Source organism: Callorhinus ursinus, unplaced genomic scaffold (assembly GCF_003265705.2).
Source record: "Callorhinus ursinus isolate GAN/ISIS: 27379988/994484 unplaced genomic scaffold, GSC_fseal_2.0 scaffold115, whole genome shotgun sequence".
Classification (NCBI taxonomy): Eukaryota; Metazoa; Chordata; class Mammalia; order Carnivora; family Otariidae; genus Callorhinus; species Callorhinus ursinus.
Window position 1 is genome coordinate 242,570 of NW_027397177.1, and position 19,715 is coordinate 262,284.

Sequence of the window (19,715 nt, forward strand, 5' to 3'; positions counted from 1 at the left end):
CTTGGATAGACGGCTAGAGGTGGAATTGCTAGGTCAAATGGTAACTTTATGTTAATTTTTTTTTGAGGAATCATCAATCTGTTTTCCACAGGAGCTGAACCATTTTACATTCCCACTGACATACAAGGATTCCAATAACTCTGCCCCCTTGCCAATACTCATTATTTCCCATTAAAAAAAATTACAACCATCTCAATGGGTGGTACCTCATTGTGGTTTTGATTTGCAATTCCCCAGTGACTAATGATGTTGAACACCTTTTCATGTGCTTGTTGGCTATTTGTATATCTCTGGATAAATGTCTGTTCAAGCCTTTTGCCCATTTTCTAATTGGGCCATCTTTTTGTTGTTATAAGTGTTCTCTATATACTCTAGATACTAGACTCTTCTCAGATACGTGATTTACAAACACTTCCATTCTGTAAGTCTTGTCTTCACTTTCTTGACCATGTCTTTTGATTCACAAATGTTTTTAATTTTAAAAAGTCCAATCTACCTATTTTTTCTTTAGTTGCTCATGCTTTGGGTATTATATCTAAAAATCCATAGCCAAATACAAAGTCATGAATATTCCTCACGTCTTCTTCTAAAGGTTTTACAATTTTTCCTCTTATACTTTTACGTCTTTGATCCATTTTGAGTTAATTTTTAAGGATTTATTTATTTTGAGAGAGAGACTGAGAGCTGGAGGATGGGCAGAGAGAGAGAGAGAGAGAGAGAATCTTAAGCAGGCTCCAGGCCCAGCTCAATCTCATGACCCAGAGATCATGACCTGAGCCAAAATCAAGAGTTGGACGCTCAACCAACTGAGTCACCCAGGAGCCCTGAGTTAATTTTTATATATGGTACAAGGTAGGAATCCATTCTTCTGCATTTGAATATCCTGGTGTGCCAGCACCATTTGTTGAAAAGAACAGTCTTTCCCCATTGATTGGTCCTGCCATAATTATTAAAACTCAATTGGCCAGGGGCGCCTGGGTGGCACAGTTGGTTAAGTGTCTGACTCTCAGTTTTAGCTCAGGTCATGATCTCAGGGTCCTGGGATTGAGCTCCGCATCAGCATAGTGTCTGCTTGAGATTCTATTTCTCTCTCTCTGCCCCTCCTGCTCATGCTGTCTTTCTCTCTAAATAAATAAAATCTTTAAAAAAATCAATTGGCCACAGATGTATGGTTTATTCCTGGACTCTCAGTTCTATTCCATTGGTCTACATGTCTATCCTTATGCCCATTGGTTTTTGTTGTTATTGCTGAATACTTGTTTGATAGTATGATACAATAAGAAATATATATTCAGTCTTTGTCCCTTGTTCCTGGCACAGAACTCCTAAAACCCTTGAAATTTCCTAAGTGATATGAGTGAGAGGTGCATCACCATGACACAAAAGCTTATGGGGGGCCTTAGATAGCTTCCAGTTTGGAACTTTCAGTCCCACCACATTCTGACCTCTAGGAAAGGGAATGGGGGCTGGAGACAGAGCTAATCACCAATGGGCAATGAAAATCTACATAGAAACCCCTGAATTACAGAGTTCAGAGAACTCCTAGCATCAAGGTGCTGGGAGGGTGGAGGGCCTATACCCCTCCATGCATACCCCTTTCCTCCCTGCCTTGCCTTATGCGTCTCTTCCATTTGGCTGTTCCTAAGCTGTATTCTTTTTAATCAACCAGTAATAGTAAGTAAAGTGCCTTCCTGGGTTATAGGAGCCATTCTAGCAAATTAACAAACCGGATAAGGGGGTTGTGGGAACCTCTGATTTATAGCTTGTTGGTCAGAGGTGCCGGTGGCCTGGGACTTGAGACTGGCATCTGAAGGCATGGGGGCAGTCTTGTGGGATTGAACCCTTAACTTGTGGGGTCTGCACTAATTCTTGGACATCCAGTTGGTGTCCACAGAGAATCAGAGAACTGTTTGGTGTAGAAAAGCCAACACCTTTGGTGTCAGAAGTATAGTGAGAGTAAAAACAGTTTTTAGCTTGAATTTTTTTATTTGTTGGTTTTTATTTTTGTCAGTAAAGCACAAATAAGTAACACTGTGATTTATAATCTTTTCTTTTAAAATATTTTTCAAACACGATGATTTCCTTATAAATGACCATGATTCCTAAAGGTATTTTTAACAACTTTATTGAGATATATTTCACTTACCACATAATTCACTCATTTGAAATATACCATCCAATGTTTTTTAGTTTATTCATAGGATTGTACAACCATCACCACAATGTACTTTCAAGACACTTTCATCCCTTAACAGAAACCTCATTAGCAGCCAATCCCCATTCCTACCTCCCACGCTCCACCCCCAGTCAAAGCAACTACTTATCCATTTTCTATCTCTGTAGATTTTGAATGTCTCATAAAAATGGAATCATACAGTATGTGTTTTTTTGTGTGTGTGCTGACATGTTTCACTTAGCTTAATATTTCCAAGATTAAGCATGGTCATGGTATATAGCATATATCAGTAGAGATGACTCTTGAGCAATGTGAGGGTTAGGGTCATGGACCCCTGACACAATCAAATCCAGTATAACTTCTGATTCTGCAAAAACTTAACTACTAATAGCTTACTGTTGACCAGAAACCTTACCAATAACATATAGTCAAATAACACATATTTTGTATGTTACATTATACACTGCATTCTTAACAATAAAGCTAGAAAAAAGAAAATGTTGAGAAAATATATTTACAGTACTATGCTGTATTTACTGAAAAAAATTTGTATATAAGTAAACCCATGCAGTTGAAACCCATGTTGTTCAAGGGTCAACTGTACTTCATTTATTTTTATTGTCAAATAAATATTCAACTGTATGGATGTACATTTTATTTATGCATTTATCAGCTGGTGGACATTTGGATTGTTTCCACCCTTTGGCTAAAGTAAATAATGTTATAACTGATGGTTACCAGAGGGGAGATGGGTGGGTGGGTGGGGGAAATGGGTTAAATAGGTGATGCAAATTAAATTAAGGAGTGCACTTGTGATGAGCACCAGGTGTTGTACTGAAAGTGTTGAATCACTATGCTGTACACTTGAAACTAATATTACACTGTATGTTAACTAACTGGAATTTAAATTAAAACTTAAGGGGGGGGTGCACCTGGGTGGCTCAGTTTCAGTTACATGTCCCACTCTCAATTTTGGCTCACATCATGATCTCAGGGTTGTGGGATCGAGTTCTCTGTTGGGGTCCGCACTCAGTGCAGAACTACTTAAGACTGTCTCCCTCTCCTTCTGCACCTCCCTCACTAGTACTCTAATATAAATAAATAAATCTTAAAAAAAAAACAAACTTTAATGGGTGCCTAGGTGGCTCAGTCAGTTAAGCATCCAACTCTTGATGTCGGCTCAGGTCATGATCTCAGGGTTGCCAGACCTAGCCCAGCACTGGGCTCTGCACTGGGCATGGAGCCTACTTAACTTTCTCTCTCTTCCTCTGCTCCTCCCTGCTCCCTCTCTAAAAAAAAAGTAAAACTTAAAAAAAAATAAAATATATAATATTGCTATGAACATTGTAAGTTTTCAGTAACAATTTTTATCTTTTTTTTAAAGATTTTATTTATTTATTTGAGAGAGAGTGAGAGCCAGAGAGATCACAGAGGGAGAGGGAGAGGAAGAAGCAGACTTGCTACTGAGTAGAGAGCCTGATGCGGGGCTTGATCCCAGGACCCTGATATTATGACCTGAGCCAAAGGCAGACACTTAACTTACCGAGCCACCCAGGTGCCCCAGTAACAATTTTTATCTAAAGTCTATTTTATCTGATATTAAGAGAGCCAATCTGGCTCTTTTGGGTACAATTTGCATGGTATATCTTTTCCATCCTTTTTTCAACCCACTCTACCTTTAAAGTGTGTCTCCAGTAGACAGCATATATAGTTGGATTATGGTTTTTTTTTTTTAATATTCTGCCAATGTGGGGCAGATTGGATCTCTTTGAGGTTCCTGGTTATGTAGATTAATGGTTTTCATCAAACTTGCTATGTTTGGGGCCATTATTTCTTCAAATATTCTTTCTTCCCCTTTCTCTCCTTCTTGTGGGACTTCCAGTATGTGTATTAGCCCACTTGATTGCATTCCACAAATCTATGAGTTTGTTGTTTTTTTTTTTTTTAAGTAGGCCCTGTGCCCAACAGGGGGCTTGAATTCACAACCCTGAGGCCAAGAGTTGTATGCTCTACCAACTGAGCCAGCCAGGCATCCCATAGGTTTTTTTTTTTTTTTTTTAATACCTCCTGGTTCTTTATTGTTATGGTTTATGTGGAAAGACAATATTCTCATACTTTCCTTTAGTTTTTTGGGCATGCTTTCCATTAGTTCTTTGAAAATATTTAAAATAGCTGACTACAATCTTTTTGAAAGTAACTCCAATGTCTGGGCTTCCTCAAAACTTTACTGACTACTTTTTCCCCCTCTGAGTATGGGCTATACTTTGTTTCTTCGCATCTTTCATTTTTGCTGTTGTTGAAAGCTAGAAATTTTAAATAACATAAAGTGACAACTCTGGAAATCAGATACTCCTCCCCTTCCTGGGCTTATTGTAGTTTAACAAATCTCCTGAACTAATTCTGCAGTCTGTATTCTTTGTCATATGTAGTCACTGAGGTCTCTACTGAGCTTAGTGGCCAGTTAATAATTTGAAAGAGATTCCTTAAATGCCTTGAGTCTCTGTCTTTGCTGAGAGAGTGTATGTGTGTTGAGACATGACTTCAATACTCTGGCAGGCGGTTTACAATACTACATTGGCCTTCAGCCTTCACATCCTGCTTGTACAGAGCCTCAAGATCAGACAGGGCTTATGGCCTTGTCAATTCTTTCTTGGACAGATGCACAGCTCTGTGCATGTACCTGGTCTTCTAGATTCCCAAGAATATGCTGAAACTTTTTTTTTTTTTTTAAAGATTTTATTTATTTATTTGACAGAGAGAGACAAAGCGAGAGAAGGAACACAAGCAGGGGGAGTGGGAGAGAGAGAAGCAGGCCTCCCGCCGAGCAGGGAGCCCGATGCGGGGCTCGATCCCAGGACCCCGGGATCATGACCTGAGCCGAAGGCAGACGCTTAACGACTGAGCCACCCAGGCACCCCATGCTGAAACTTTTGAAAGCCCCCTATGAACATCTCATTCCACAGCTTTTCTTAATTTTTTTTAGCTGCCTTCTTATTTGCCTCAACTATTAACATCCCCACAGGCAGCTGTGATATTAAACAATTGCTGCTGATGGTATATCACAAGTGTCCCAGGAGATAAGGCCATTTGCACTGACCAAGAGTGAGTCAAGTCAAATAAAAGACAAGGTCTATGAATGGAGATTTCCAAAAAACTACTAGACAGGTCATATAATGACATTTATCTGGGAAAGGTGCTTTTGGGGGACCATTCTTGCTTCCTTTAGAAGCTGTAAGGTTGCTGTATTTCACCAACTGGTGGAGATGTTGGTTCTTAAGGCCATCAGAACACTGTACAGGGGGGATGGGAATAGCACAAGTTAAAATGTCACCAAGCTTGCTATTCTGAGATGTAGCAAATTTTCTTAAATAAAAGTTCTTTGGATTTTTGTAAGCCTGTGGTTAATTTCCAGAACTCTGAAAAAGCTGATTTTGAGAATTTCTGCCAGCACTGCTTTTATGGAAGAGCAGATTTTCAAAGGTCGTTACTTCACCAGTCCTGCTGATGTCCTGCATATATTTTATGTGGATGTGGATTTACATTTCTCTTGGGTATATAACTAGGAGTGGAATTCCTAGGTCACATGGTAACTCCACATTTAACTTTTTGAGGAATTGCTATTTTCCATCATAGCTGTGTGTTTTACATTCCCACCAGCAATGTATGAGGGTTCCAATTTCTCTACATCCTTGGCAACATTTGTTACTGGTGATCTTTTTGATTATAGCCATCCTAGTAGGTGTGAAGTGACACCACATTTTGTGGGGGGTTTTCTGTTTTGTTTGTTTTTTAAGTAAGCTCTATGTCCAACGTGGGGTTTGAACTCATGACCTTGAGATCAAGAGTGGCACGCTCTACTGACTGAGCCAGCCAGCCACCTCTCACATTGTGTTTTCAATTTATATTTCCACGGGGCGCCTGGGTGGCTCAGATGGTTAAGTGTCTGCCTAAGGCTCAGGTCATGATCCCAGGGTCCTGGGATTGAGCCCCTCATTGGGCTCCTTACTCAGTGGGGAGTTGGCTTCTCTCCCTCTGCTTGCCGCTCCCTGATTGTGCGCTCTCTCTGTCAAATAAATAAATAAAAATCTTTAAAAAACATTTATATTTCCACAATGACTAATGATGTTGAACATCTTTTCATGTGTTATTGGCCATGTAGATAGCTTTCTGGAGAAATATCTGTTCAAATCATTTATCTATTTGTAAACTGGATTATTTGCCTTTTTTATTATTGAGTTGAAAGATTCTTCATATATATATTCTGGATACAAGTCCCTTATCAGATATATGATCTTGATATATTTTCTCCAAATGGCAGGTTATTTTTTCACTTTCTTGATGGTATCATTTATAGCACAAAAGATTTTAATTTTGCTTTTATATATTTTTCTTTTGTTGCTTATGCTTTTGATGTTGTATCTGTAAAGGTTCTGCTTAACTCAAGGTCACTAAGATTTGCTCCTATGTTATCTTCTAAGACTTTTACAGCTTCAGCTCTTACATTTGGGTCTGATCCATTTTGAGTTAATTTTTAGTATGATGAGAGGTAGGGGTTCAGTTTCACGCTTTTGTATATATGGATATCCAGTATCCCCAAACCATTTGTTGAACAGACTATTCCTTCCTCTGTTGAATTGTCCTGGCATCGTTATCAAAAAAATCAACTGACCATAAATGTAAGGGTATTATTTCTGGACTCTCAATTCTACCTTATTGATCTATATGTCTATTCCTATCTTGGTACCATACTGTCTTGATTACTGTAGGTTTGTAGCAAGCTCTGAAACTGGGAAGTATGAGTACTCTTATTTTGTTGTTTTCATCAAGACTGTTCTGGCTATTTTGAGTTCCCTGCAATTCCATATGAATTTTAGGGTCAGCTTATCAATTTCGAAAAAGAACTTAGCTGGTATTCTGATAGGGATTACAGTGAATTTGCAGATCAATCTGGTGAGTATTAACATCTTAAAAATATTAACTATTATGATCCAGGAACACGAGATGTTTTCCCATTTATTTAGATCTTAATTACTTTCAACAGTGTTTTGTAGTTTCAAGGATATAAGTTATATACTTCTTTTGTTAAATTTATTACTAAATATTTTATTCTTTTTGATGCTACTGTGAATGAAATTTCATTTTTGAATTGTTCATTGCAAGTGTGTAGGAACACAACTGATTTCTGTATACTGATCTTATACTCTGTAACCTTGTACTTATTTGTTAGTTCTAGATTTTTTTTATTAGATACCTTAAGATTTTCAATATATAAAATCATGTCATCTGCAAACAGAGATAGTTTTAATTCTTCCTTTCAAATCAGGATGCCTCTTGTTCTTTTTCTGATTGCTCTAACTAGATCTCTAGTCTGATGTTGAACAGAAGTGGCAAAAGTGGTTATCTGTCTTGTTCTGATCTTGGGAAAACTTTCTGTCTATTAAGGATGATGCTAGTTGTGTGTTTTTCTTTAGATGCCCTTTATCAGGTTAAGGAAGTTCCTTTCTATTCCTACTTTGTTGAGCGTTTTTATCATGAAAGGTGTTGGGTTTTATCGTATGCTTTTTCTGTCTCTGCTGAGATGATCAAGTGGTTTTTGTGTTTTATTCTATTAATACTGTTCATTATTTTAATTGATTTTTGGATATTAAACCTACCTGGTATTCCCAGATAAGTCCCACTTGGTGATGACATACAATTCGTTTTATATGTTGCTGGATTCAGTTCACTAGTATATTGTTGAAGATTTTTACATCTATAATCAGAGGAGATAGTGGCCTGCAGTTTTCTTGTGATATCTTTGATTGTTTTTGGTATCTGGCTACTAATGGCCTCACAGAATGAACTGAGACGTATTCCCTCCTCTTCAATGTTTTGGAAAAGTTTGTGAAGGATTAGTACTAGTTTTTCTTTGAATATTTGGTAGAATTAACCAGTGAAGCCATTTGGGTCAGAGTTTTTCTTTGGGGGTATTTTTTTCATTACTAATTGAGTGTCTTAACTTGTTGTATAGGCCTATTCAGATTTTCTATTTCTTCTTGAGTAATTTTCAGTAATCTGTGTCTTTCTGGGAATTAGTCATTTCATCTAAGTTATCTAATTTACTGGAACACATTATTCTTAGTATTCTCTACTAATCCTTTTTATTTCTGTATGGTTTGTCCCACCTGTTTTGGTAAATAAAGTTGTACTGGCATGAAGCCATGGCCATTCACTTACTATGGCTGCCTGTACTAAAACTTCACAGTTGAGTAGTTGTGACAGAAACCAAATATTTTTGGCCCACAAAGCAAAAAACATTTACTACCTAAGCCTTTATAGAAAAAAAATGCTGACCTCTGGCTAAGAAGAATAAAATAATATTTGAAGTACTCAGGTCAAACTGGAGCAAAGTGCTTTTGAGAAAGTATTAGAGGCAGTTAAAAAGTGTGGAATGAATTAACTGTGATCTAGTTTTATTTATAAGTATCAGCTCAAAGCTTCATTCCAACCCCTCAGACATCATCATTTCTGGGGGAACAAACACATTTCCAGACCAGATTCAGTACAAAGACTGAGCTTCTTGAAATAAAGAGGAAATTCAAAAACAAAAAGTATCTAGGGCAAGTATTTGGGAAGAGTGATAAATGCTATATTGTGACTAGTTTTGTTCCTTGGTTGAGGGTCCTGTAAATCTAGGGGCCTCTTTCTGAAAGCAACATAAAGGCTCAAAAAGCATAGCTTTCTCACAGACTCTTGAAGAGCATGAAGGGCTAGGGAAGAGAGATCTTCCATCTCCCCTCCTGGCTTCACAAAGGTACAGTGAATCAGTTTTATCTTTTCATGCCCATACCACCTTAAAAATTTACGATGACAGCATATGTCATACAGATTTTACCTGTTTGTGACTCTCTCGCAATTCATCCCAGCATCTGCAGGTTCTGTGTAAGGTACGCTCCTCACCCATCACATCACAAACACTCCCCGACTTCATTTCCATTAGCAACACCTGAACTGTCCGCAATCTCTGCCTACCATAAGGGCCAGCAACATCCAATTCCTTTCAGTGGGAAACCAAAGGTAGAGTTCCCACATGAGGAAAAACTCCATAAATAGTATCTATCTATGGTTAGTAACTCCCAAGAGGAAATTATTCCAGCTAACAGATGATACACCACAGAAAATATCCTAGGTGTAAAATTATTACTTTTATGGAAGCCTGGGCAATCAAACCCAAACAAGCTGCTATGGGTGAATCATTATAATGTTATTATCATGTGTAAGAGCAATGGGAATACCCATTATTCCAGATATGATGTGAGGTTTCCTACAAATATATTGTCATTCCAGCTTAACCCTCAGCCCTGACAATAAGAAGTAACTGGGGCTGAATGGAAGCCATGGGTCTATCAGTAAAAGGCTCTGTGACTAAGTAAGTCCCTTAAATTACACCAAATAACTACCAGGTTACCTGAGGAGACAAACTTGCCAGTGTAATACAAAGATGAAGGGTTAGAGCAAAGGTATTTCAACTCTCCCTCATCTATGCCTCATTCTGAGATAAATGCTAGGCCATCATTGAACTCTCCCCTCCCCGAGAGGCATCCCATGCATCACCAAGTTCTAGCTATTTCACCTCTAAAATCTCAAGCCTTGCCTCGGGCACCTGGCTGGATCGGTCATTAGACCATGTGACTCTTGATCTTAGGGTTGTGAGTTTTAGCCCCACACTGACTGTTGAGATATAAAATCTTAAGCCTTGCCTATCCTGTTCATCTCCAACACCAGTGCTTCCATCTAAATCACACATGGCTCACTTCTCCTGGGAGTTGCAGAGTGGAGGAGACTCCCAAAGTGGAGAGAAGTATTCTTTCCATCTTTGCTCACTCTTCACCTTTCTCATACATGTCTTTACTCCAGAACATGCTATAAGGCTTTCTTCCTGCATCTGCCTGTCAACTAGCTTCCCAGCCTCCAGTCTTCGTGGTGGTCTCTCCTCAACATCACTGATTGCATTATTTCGACCCCATTATGCTGCAGAGAAGGAAAATAAATCGTATCACTCTCACTTGAAAATCTGCTGCAGAATTCCAACTGCCAGCAGCATGTACCTCAGTCTTGCCCCCACCCATCTCTCAGCCTTGCCCGTCTAGCTGCGTCTTATGCATCCAACAGGTATCAGCCAAAGTGATGACCCCAGACTCCCAGAAAGAGCCATTCACAGTTTCCTTTCCAAGTGTACTTTTATAGCTGGCAAAATGCAGCTTAGAGGCCCCCTCTGTTGTGGGTCCTCTCTGACCTAAGGTATTCTCTTATGGCTCCCACAGTACTCTCTTCAAATGTCTGACAGTCTTCTAAGTGCTAGAATCCCACATTTATACTTTTCCCACTAGGCTATGGAAGACCACTCAATGGCCAGAATTAGCTAATAAAGATCTAAAGCCAAACATCCTGTAGTCAAGTATCTGGTGACTGGATTAGCCACTAGGAATGAAAAAAGGAAGCACAGCAGAAAGTTACCACTTTCATCATAAAAGTATATGAATCAGTAGGGGCGCTTGGGTGGTGCAGTCAGTTTTAAGTGTCCAACTCTTGGTTTTGGCTCAGGTTGTGATCTCAGGGTTGTGAGATTGAGCCCCACACATCAGGTTCTGTGCTCAATGAGGAGTCTGCTTAAGACTTTCTCTCCCTCTGCCTCTCCCTCCTGTGCTCGCTTGCTCTCTCTAAAATAAAAAAATAAATCTTTAAAAAAGTATATGAATTAGTAATATTCCATTAAAGCCCTTAAAATAGAGTCCCCAAACTACTTCCCGTAAACCTATAGGTACCAAGTGGCTCTACAAAATTCCTCAACAATTCACTTCTCAAAACTGTGCCCGAAATTGTTTACAGGATGAATATCCGTAATCTGATGGAATACAGTAGAGTCAATGGGCCAAAGGTAAATTAAAATTCTTATATGATCCAAAGTTTGGATTTCTTGTAACCTCTATTTCTCTTAGGGCTGGGCCTATTTCTTCTGCCTCACACCTGTACCAACTTCAGTATAACACCTCTACATTGCATCAGACCAGTTCCTGAAGGCAGCCAAAAGCTTACCTGAGCCGAGATGCCAATGAGGAGCAGCCACTTCTGGTACTCGTCAGTCCGGTAGTGGATCATCTGGCATCCTGCCAAACTGGCATGTCTATCAAACATCTTCACGGGTTGAGAGTCACCTTCCATGCTCCAGTGGTAGACTGTGGTCTCAGTCACTAGGGCAACAGTGTTCACAGAGACCCATTTCCAGAAAACCACCTCTTCTGCCATTGTATGAGACTTCATTTTACTCTTCATTTCAATATTAAAGATTTGAAGTGTCTTCCCAGCTAATATTTGATGTGATGAAGATTAAAGATAAAAATATGAAAGACAAATTCTTACACTCTTAATTCTGAATCCTTTTGATATTACTTTAAGTTGTACTACTTACAGCTAATCTTAGATCAAGAAGGGAAAAGAGCTGCCTGAGTGCAATTAACCACACTTTGATGTCTTAATATCGAGAAGAGTCTTCTTCAGAAGAATGTAAAAGTGTATGAATACAGAATGTATGAATAACAATCAGAAATTAGTTGTTTGGAAGCAACTATCAAGACAATCAGTTTTAAATTGGTATCTTCTAGTTTTAAAATACTTCCTGGATAAGTTAGCAAAAACAAGACCTTCTTTCTTTGTCTAGTGTCTCCAACTTTCAGGAAAGAATACTATCATCCCTTCAGATTAAACATCTCCAGATAACAGGGTCATTTTGTCTTAAATTCTTAAAAGCTGTCAAATAGAATTTTCTACAATGTTGGAAATGTTCTGTACTTACACTACCAGTACAGAAGACACTAACTACACGTGGCTATTAGGCATTTGAAATGTGCCTGGTAAGACACATTTAAGGAAACTGAGCTTTCACTTTCATTTAACTTTAATTAATTTAAATTTTGAAACAGCCTCACATGGCTAGCATCCAATAGGACAGCTAGGTTTTAGAAAAAGGCTTTAGCATCCATCCTCTGGCAAGAGACTCATATTGTTTCCACCTCTGATAAAAAGCTGAGTTCTGATCTTTGTATCTGCAAAACTGAAAGCTAACATGAAATACTGCTTCCCCCCAAACCAGGACAAACAAAAGGATTATTTCTCTCACCACTTCTATCTGGCAGTGTACTGGATGTCCTAGCTACTATAATAATGCAAGAAAAGTGAAAGGCATAAAGATGAAGAAGGAAATAAAACTACATTTATTCACAGACAACATTACTGTTTACAAAGAAAATCCTAAGGAATCTACCAGTCCACAAAGCCATTATCAGAACTAATATGTGACTATTAACAATACTGCAGGGTATGAGGTCAATATACAAAAATATCAATTGAATTTCTAGAAGCTAGTAGCAAACAATTTGGAAATAAAAATTTTAAAAGAACTGTAATATCACTAAAAGGAAAAAAAATCCCTGTCAACCAAGAATCCTATATCCAGCAAAACTGTCTTTCAAATATGAGGGAGAAAATAAGACATTCCAAGATAAACAGAAGCTAAGGGAGTCTGTAACTACTAGCATTAAAGGAAGTCATGCAGATTGAAATGAAAGGACATTAGATAGTAACTTAAAGCCATATGAAGAAAGAAAGATCTCAATAAAGGTAAATACATGGGTAGTTATAAAAGCTTGTACTATTGTAATTTTGGTTTATAACTCCACTTCCTGTTTTCATCATAATTTAATAGACTAAAACATTAAAAAATCAATGAGTAGTCTAAAAGCTAGTATTATAACTGGTTTGTAACTACACTTTTGTTTTCAATATAACTCAAGAGATGAATGCATTAGAAAGAATTATTCATTTATGTTTTTGGATAAATTATGTATAAAGATGTAATTCTGTGACAGTAACAATAAAAGAGGGGGAATGGAGATGTAAAGGAACAGAACTTTTGTATGTTATTGATGTTAAGCTGGTAAAATTTCAAATTAAACTGTTATAACTTCAGGATGTTAAATATAGTTCCCATAGCAAACATAAAAAATAGCTATAGAATGTACACAAAAGAAACAAGAAGAAATTTAAATGTTTTCACAAAAAAAAATCAACTAAACATAAGCAAAGACAGTAACGCAGGAAATGCAAGACAAAAAAGTATAGAGTATATAGAAAACAAATAGTAAAATGATAGAAGTCCTTCCTCATCAGTAATACATTAAATGTAAATGGATCAAAAGACATAGACTGGCGGGCCACCTGGGTGGCTCAGATGGTTAAGCGTCTGCCTTTGGCTCAGGTCATGATCCCAGGGTCCTGGGATCGAGCCCTGCATTGGGCTCCCTGCTCAGTGGGGAACCTGCTTCTCCCCCTCCCTCTGCTTCTCCCCCTGCTCATGTTCTTTCTCTCTGTGTCTCAAATGAATAAATAAAAAAACCTTAAAAAAAAAAAGACATAGGGCGCCTGGGTGGCTCAGTTGGTTAAGCGACTGCCTTCGGCTCAGGTCATGATCCTGGAGTCCCGGGATCGAGTCCCACATCGGGCTCCCTGCTCAGTAAGGGAGCCTGCTTCTCCCTCTGACCCTCCCCTCTCTCATGTACTCTCTCTCTCTCTCATTCTCTCTGTCTCAAATAAATAAATAAATAAAATCTTTAAAAAAAAAAAAAAGACATAGACTGGCAGAACAGATATAAAAACATGATTCAACTATATGCTGTCTACAAGACTCACCTTAGATCCAAAGACACAAAGAGGTCAAAAGTGAAAGGATGAAAAAAGATATTCCATGTAAATTGTAATCAAAAGAGAGCAGGGATGGTTAATTTCAGACAAAATAAACTTTGAATCAAAAAAGACTGAAAGCAACAAAGAAACACATCATGCTAAGTGAAATAATCCAGTCATAAAAAAGCAAATACTGTATGATTCTAACATATATTAGGTATGTAGACTAGCCAAAATCATAGAGACAGAAAGTAGAATGGTGGTTTCTGGGGACTGGGAGAGGAAGGAATGAGCAGTTACTGTTTAATGAGGACAGTGCTTCAGTTTTGCAAAAGGAAAATAATTCTGAAGGTGGATGGTCCTGATGGGTGTACAACAATATGAATGTATTTTAAGACCACTGACCTATACACTAAAAAACGGTTACAGTAATAAATCTCATTATATGTATTTAGCCACAATTCTTAAAAAATGAAAAAACCTAGAGATTTCAATACCCCACTCTCAATAATAAAACAACTAAACAGAAAAATATACTTGAACACTACTGACCAATTCAACCTAACATCTTTACAACACATTAGCCAACAAGAAAATATAATACATTCTTTCCAAGTATATCTGAAACATATTCTAAGATAGATCATATGCTGGGCTATAAAAAAAGTCTCAAGAAATTTTAAATTTTGAAATCATATAAAATAAGTGATCTGATTACAACAAAATTATTAAAAATCAACAAAGTGTGAGATATTCCCAAACTGTGGAATTCAACCACACACTTCTAAATAACCCATGGGTCAAAGAAGAAATTACAAACAAAATCAGAAAATATATTGAAATGAATTAAATAAAAAGCACAACATATCAATTTTGGGGTTGCAGCTAAGGCAGTACTTAAAGAAAAATATATTATTTTAAGCATCAAGATCAGAAAGGAAGATCTCAAATCAATAAAGTAAGTTTCCACGTTAATAAACTACAAAAAGAGCAAACTAAACCCAAAGCAACAAAAAATAAGAATTAAGAGTAGAGCAAAAATCAAGGAAAGAAAAAAGAAAAATAATAAAGGAAAATCAATAAAACAAAAGTTGGCTTTTCACAACAATCAAGAAAATGGGACACCTGGGTGGCTTAGTCAGTTAAGCATCTGCCTTCGGGGGCGCCTGGGTGTCTCGGTTGGTTAGGCGTCTGCCTTCGGCTCAGGTCATGATCCCAGGGTCCTGGGATCGAGCCCCGCGTTGGGCTCCCCGTTCTGCGGGAGGCCTTCTTCTCCCTCTGCCACTCCCCCTGCTTGTGTTCCTGATCTCGCTGTGTCTCTCTCTGTCAAATAAATAGGTAAAATCTTTAAAAAAAAAAAAAATCTGCCTTTGGCTCAGGTCATGATCCCAGCATCCTGGAATTGAGTACCGCATCAGACTCCTTGCTCAGTGGGGAGTTTGCTTCTCCCTCTGCCTGCTGTTCCCCCTGCTTGTGCTCTCTCACTCTGACAAATAAATAAATGAAATCTTAAAAAAAAAGTTGACAAGCCTTAGACTGATCAAGAAAAAAAGGTAAGACCCAAATTACCAAAATCAGAATTAAAGAGAGGACATCATAGGTGATCTTGAAAAAATTAAAAGGATTATGAGTGAATAGTATGAACAATTTTATGTCAACACAGAGGACTTAAATAGAGGACTTGGACATAAATTCCTAGAAAGATAAATTACCAAAACTGACACAAGAAAGAAAATCTGAACAGATTTACAGCAAGTAAAGGAATTCTTAGTTTAAAATCATCTAACAAAGAAAAACCCAAGCTCAGAAGGCGTTCACTGTTGAATTCCATCAAATACTCAAAGATGGTAAAGTAACAAGTCTTTCACAAACTCAGAAAGCAGAAAAGGGACCACTTCCCACCTCATTCTGTGGGCCAATACTAACCTAATTCCAAAGTCAGAGATATCACAAGAAACCACAGACCAATTATCACAAAAATAAGACAGAAAAGTCCTTAAAATAGGAGTAAACCAAATCCAGCTACACATAAAAACAATCATGGGGCACCTGGATAGCTCAGTCGGTTAAGCCTGTGACTCTTGGTTTGGGCTCAGGTCATGATATCAAGGTTGTGAAATCAAGCTGAACCCTGTGTAGGGCTCTGCGCTCAGTGCAGAGTCTGCTGGAGATTCTCTCCCTCTTCCTCCCCCTCCCCTACTCCCCCCCACCACGCACTCTCTCTCTAAAAATAAATAAATAAATAAATAAAATCTTAAACTATTTTGAAAAATACAAAGTTGGAATACCAACACTGATTTCAAAGTTACCATAAAGCCATAGTAATCAAGTAATTGGCACAAGGTTGGGCATATGGATCAATGAAACAGAATTGAGAGTCCAGAAAGATCTTTCTATTTATGGTCAATTGACTTTTACCAAAGGTGCCTAGATAAATCAATGGGGAAGAACAGTATTTTCAACAAAAAAAGTATTTTTTGTTGCTTTGGGTTTAGTTTGCTCTTTTTGTAGTTTATTAACGTGGAAACTCACTTTATTGATTTGGGTGGGACAACTGAATGCCCCTACCCCACCAAAAAAGGAGGAGGGGGAGGGGGAGGCGGCGGCGAGGAAGATGAAGAAGTCGAAGAGGAAGAAGAAGAGGAAGAAGAGGAAGAAGCAGCAGTAGCAGCAGCAGCTTACATCCTTACCACACACCATACACAAAAATTAACTCAAAACAGACTATGGACCTAAATATAAGAGTTAAAACTAAAAAACCATTAGAAGAAAAAACAGAAAATCATCATGATCTTGAGTTAGGCTAAACACTCTCAGGTAGGACTCCAAAATCATGATCCATTAAAGAAAAAAATTGGTAAACTGGACGTTATCAAAATTAAATTTTTTTCTTCAAAAGATATATTAGGAAAATAAAAAGATGAGCTACAAATTCTGAGAAAATATGTAGATCACATAGTTGATACATAAAGAACCCTTAAAATTCAATAAGACAAATAAGCCAGCTAACAAATGGACAAAAGATTTAAACAGACACTTCTCTAACAAGATACATGAATGGCAAAAAAATAAAAAAAGATATACAAATGGAATAATAAAATAAAAATATCATATATAAAAATATATAAATAATAATAATATATAATATAAAATAAAAAATAATAAAAAATATCAAGTTTGCATATATGTTGCAAAAACTAGAATCCTCATACATTGTTGGCAGGAATGTAAAATGGTACAGCCATTCTGGAAAACAGTTTGGTGGTATCTTAAAAAGCTAAAAAAATTTACCATATGATCCAGCAATTCCCCTCCTAGATATATATCCACACAAAGACATAAAGGCAAGTGTTCATAGCAGCAATATCCTTAATGTCCAAAAACTGGAACCAATTCAAATGTCCATTAAATTGGTAAACAGAGAAACAAAATGTGATATATCCATGGAAAAATGGAGTACTGGAATCTTACTCAACCATAAAAAGGAACTAACTACTAATACAAGCTACAATGTGGATGAACCTCAAACATACTATGCTAACTGAAGGAAGCCAGATATAAAAGACTGTATGTTGTATGATTTCATTATCTGAAATGTCCAGAAATGGCAAATCTATGGAGCCAGAAAACAGATCAGTAGCTGCCTAGGGTTGAGGGTGGGAGTGGAGAATGACTGCAAATGGGAATAAAGGAACTTTTTGGGGTAGTAATGTTCTAAAACCAGAGCATGGTGGTGGTTCCAAACTCAATAAATTTACTAAAGATCGCTGAACTCTACACTTAGAATAAGTGAATTTTGTGTCATATAAATTATACCTGAATAAAATGATTAAGAAAGAAAAAAAGACTAGACTAAAAGTTCAACTGTAGCATGGGGGTACCTTTTAGTTTCAAAAAGCCTGGGATCACAGAGGAAATCTCCTCTAGTTCAAAAACCTGTCAAGCTGTCCTTAGACTGGTTAAAAAGAACTTCCTTTACATGATATGCAAAATATTTAGCAACACAAAGAATAAAACAAAACAGGAAAACCCTACCAACCTCCTTTAGGAATCAACCTGCTGTCATGACAGATTCTGTTGTCAGGGTGAAGAATGTGCTACCACAAGGGGGCTCCATCTTACCACCTCTCCCCTCCCGACCTGGGCCAAGAGTTAACTGCTAGGCTGGCACTATTATAAGCCGATATGCAATCTACCTCCAAAAATTAAGGGAAAAAGGTAGTGTTTGTAAAAAGAAGCACACATGAATATTCAAAGGGCTATGTTTCATAATAAAAGTAAAAAATATACTTGGGCCAGTAATGCAAGTAGTCAGTTAACTTTTTCTATATAGGGACATATAAGATCTTTGTCACATATTTGTCTGTTTTTACAACTCTTTAAAATTACAAAAACCATTCTTAGGTTGGGGCTGTACAAAACCCAATAGTTTACTGATCCCCTCAGAGTATTAATGTTCCATTAAGATGATGAGCAACTGGGGCTTCTGGGTGGCTCAGTCATTAAGCGTCTGCCTTCGGCTCAGGTCATGATCCCAGGGTCCTGGGATCGAGCCCCACATCAGGCTCCCTGCTCGGCGGGAGGCCTGCTTCTCCCTCTCCCACTCCCCCTGCTTGTGTTCCCTCTCTCGTTGTGTCTCTCTCTGTCAAATAAATAAATAAAATCTTTAAAAACAAAAAAAGATGATGAGCAACTGATGAAGAATTCTTACCCCCCCCACCACTTCCTGCTCTTTTAGTCAAAGGTAAAAATGTATCTCTGGCTTTAAAATATTCACCACAAAAGCACCAGTAGAGACAGTCTGAAGAGAGACTGGGGTGAGTGAATCTGCTCCAAGCTTCTCCAGAAGGAGGGGCAGTGGTATGGGCTGAGCACTTCAAGAGCTCTCAGCCAGATTAAAGGACAAACTGTGAAGGCGGACCTTTTTAAAAAAGAGGTCCATCTCATCACAAGCCTCTTTCCAATCACAAGACTTCACCAGTCAAAATGGGGTATCTGTGAGACTCAAGACCAGGCCCCTTGACTTCACTTTCAGCTTTCACACTGGGATCTATGGAACAGCTAAGTCATATGAAACAATAAAAGTATAATTATCTCTGTTGTTGTATCTCTGTAATTCACCTGCTGTACAAATACCTTAAAAAAAAAAAAAGACAGTTTTCCTCATTTTGGTCTAGGGTCTTTGAAACACAGTGCTACACTTGCCCACAATTTGTACTACAAGGGTCCAAGATCATCCTAATGGCCACAAGATTGCAGTAAAAATAGGATACTTATAATTTTATCACTTTGGTTCCATAGCTCACACTTCCTCATGCAAAAGAAAACAGCACTCAATTACTATAGCTGAAAAAATTCATATGAACACTGAGAATGAAAAAAAAAAAAAAGGAGCCGCTCCTGCCATCAGAAAGCTGGCATGGTCCTCACAGCCAGGCCATGTTGCTCTCCTAGTGGACACAAAGCATCTCAGAGAACAACAACTTCAGACAAGTCCCTCTAAGACCATGATAAAGTGAGACAAAGCAAGGTTGCCTCAGAATTTTACCAAGTACAGACAAAAACAAGGCAAATGTGCAACGCACAAAATACTAAACAGCCTGGGCGCCTGGGTGGCTCAGTTGGTTAAGCGACTGCCTTCGGCTCAGGTCATGATCCTGGAGTCCCACATCGGGCTCCCTGCTCAGCAGGGAGTCTGCTTCTCCCTCTGACCCTCCCCCCCTCATGCTCTCTCTCTATCTCATTCTCTCTAAAAAATAAATAAAATCTTTAAAAAAAAAATACCAAACAGCCCCTCTCATGGCTGAAATGAGTGACTGCT

At 38.1% G+C, this 19,715-nt stretch overlaps 1 protein-coding gene across 7 annotated transcripts in view; it reads right to left on the reverse strand.

Moving 5' to 3' along the window:
- Window positions 1-19,715, reverse strand: part of CLTCL1 (clathrin heavy chain like 1) — a 101,572-nt gene that overhangs the window by 68,207 nt on the left and 13,650 nt on the right. For all 7 annotated transcript variants that reach the window (XM_073889690.1, XM_025858013.2, XM_073889688.1 and 4 more), the window contains one exon: window positions 11,252-11,520. In XM_073889690.1, coding sequence (XP_073745791.1) covers window positions 11,252-11,520 — 269 coding nt within the window. The remainder of the gene's footprint in view (window positions 1-11,251; window positions 11,521-19,715) is intronic.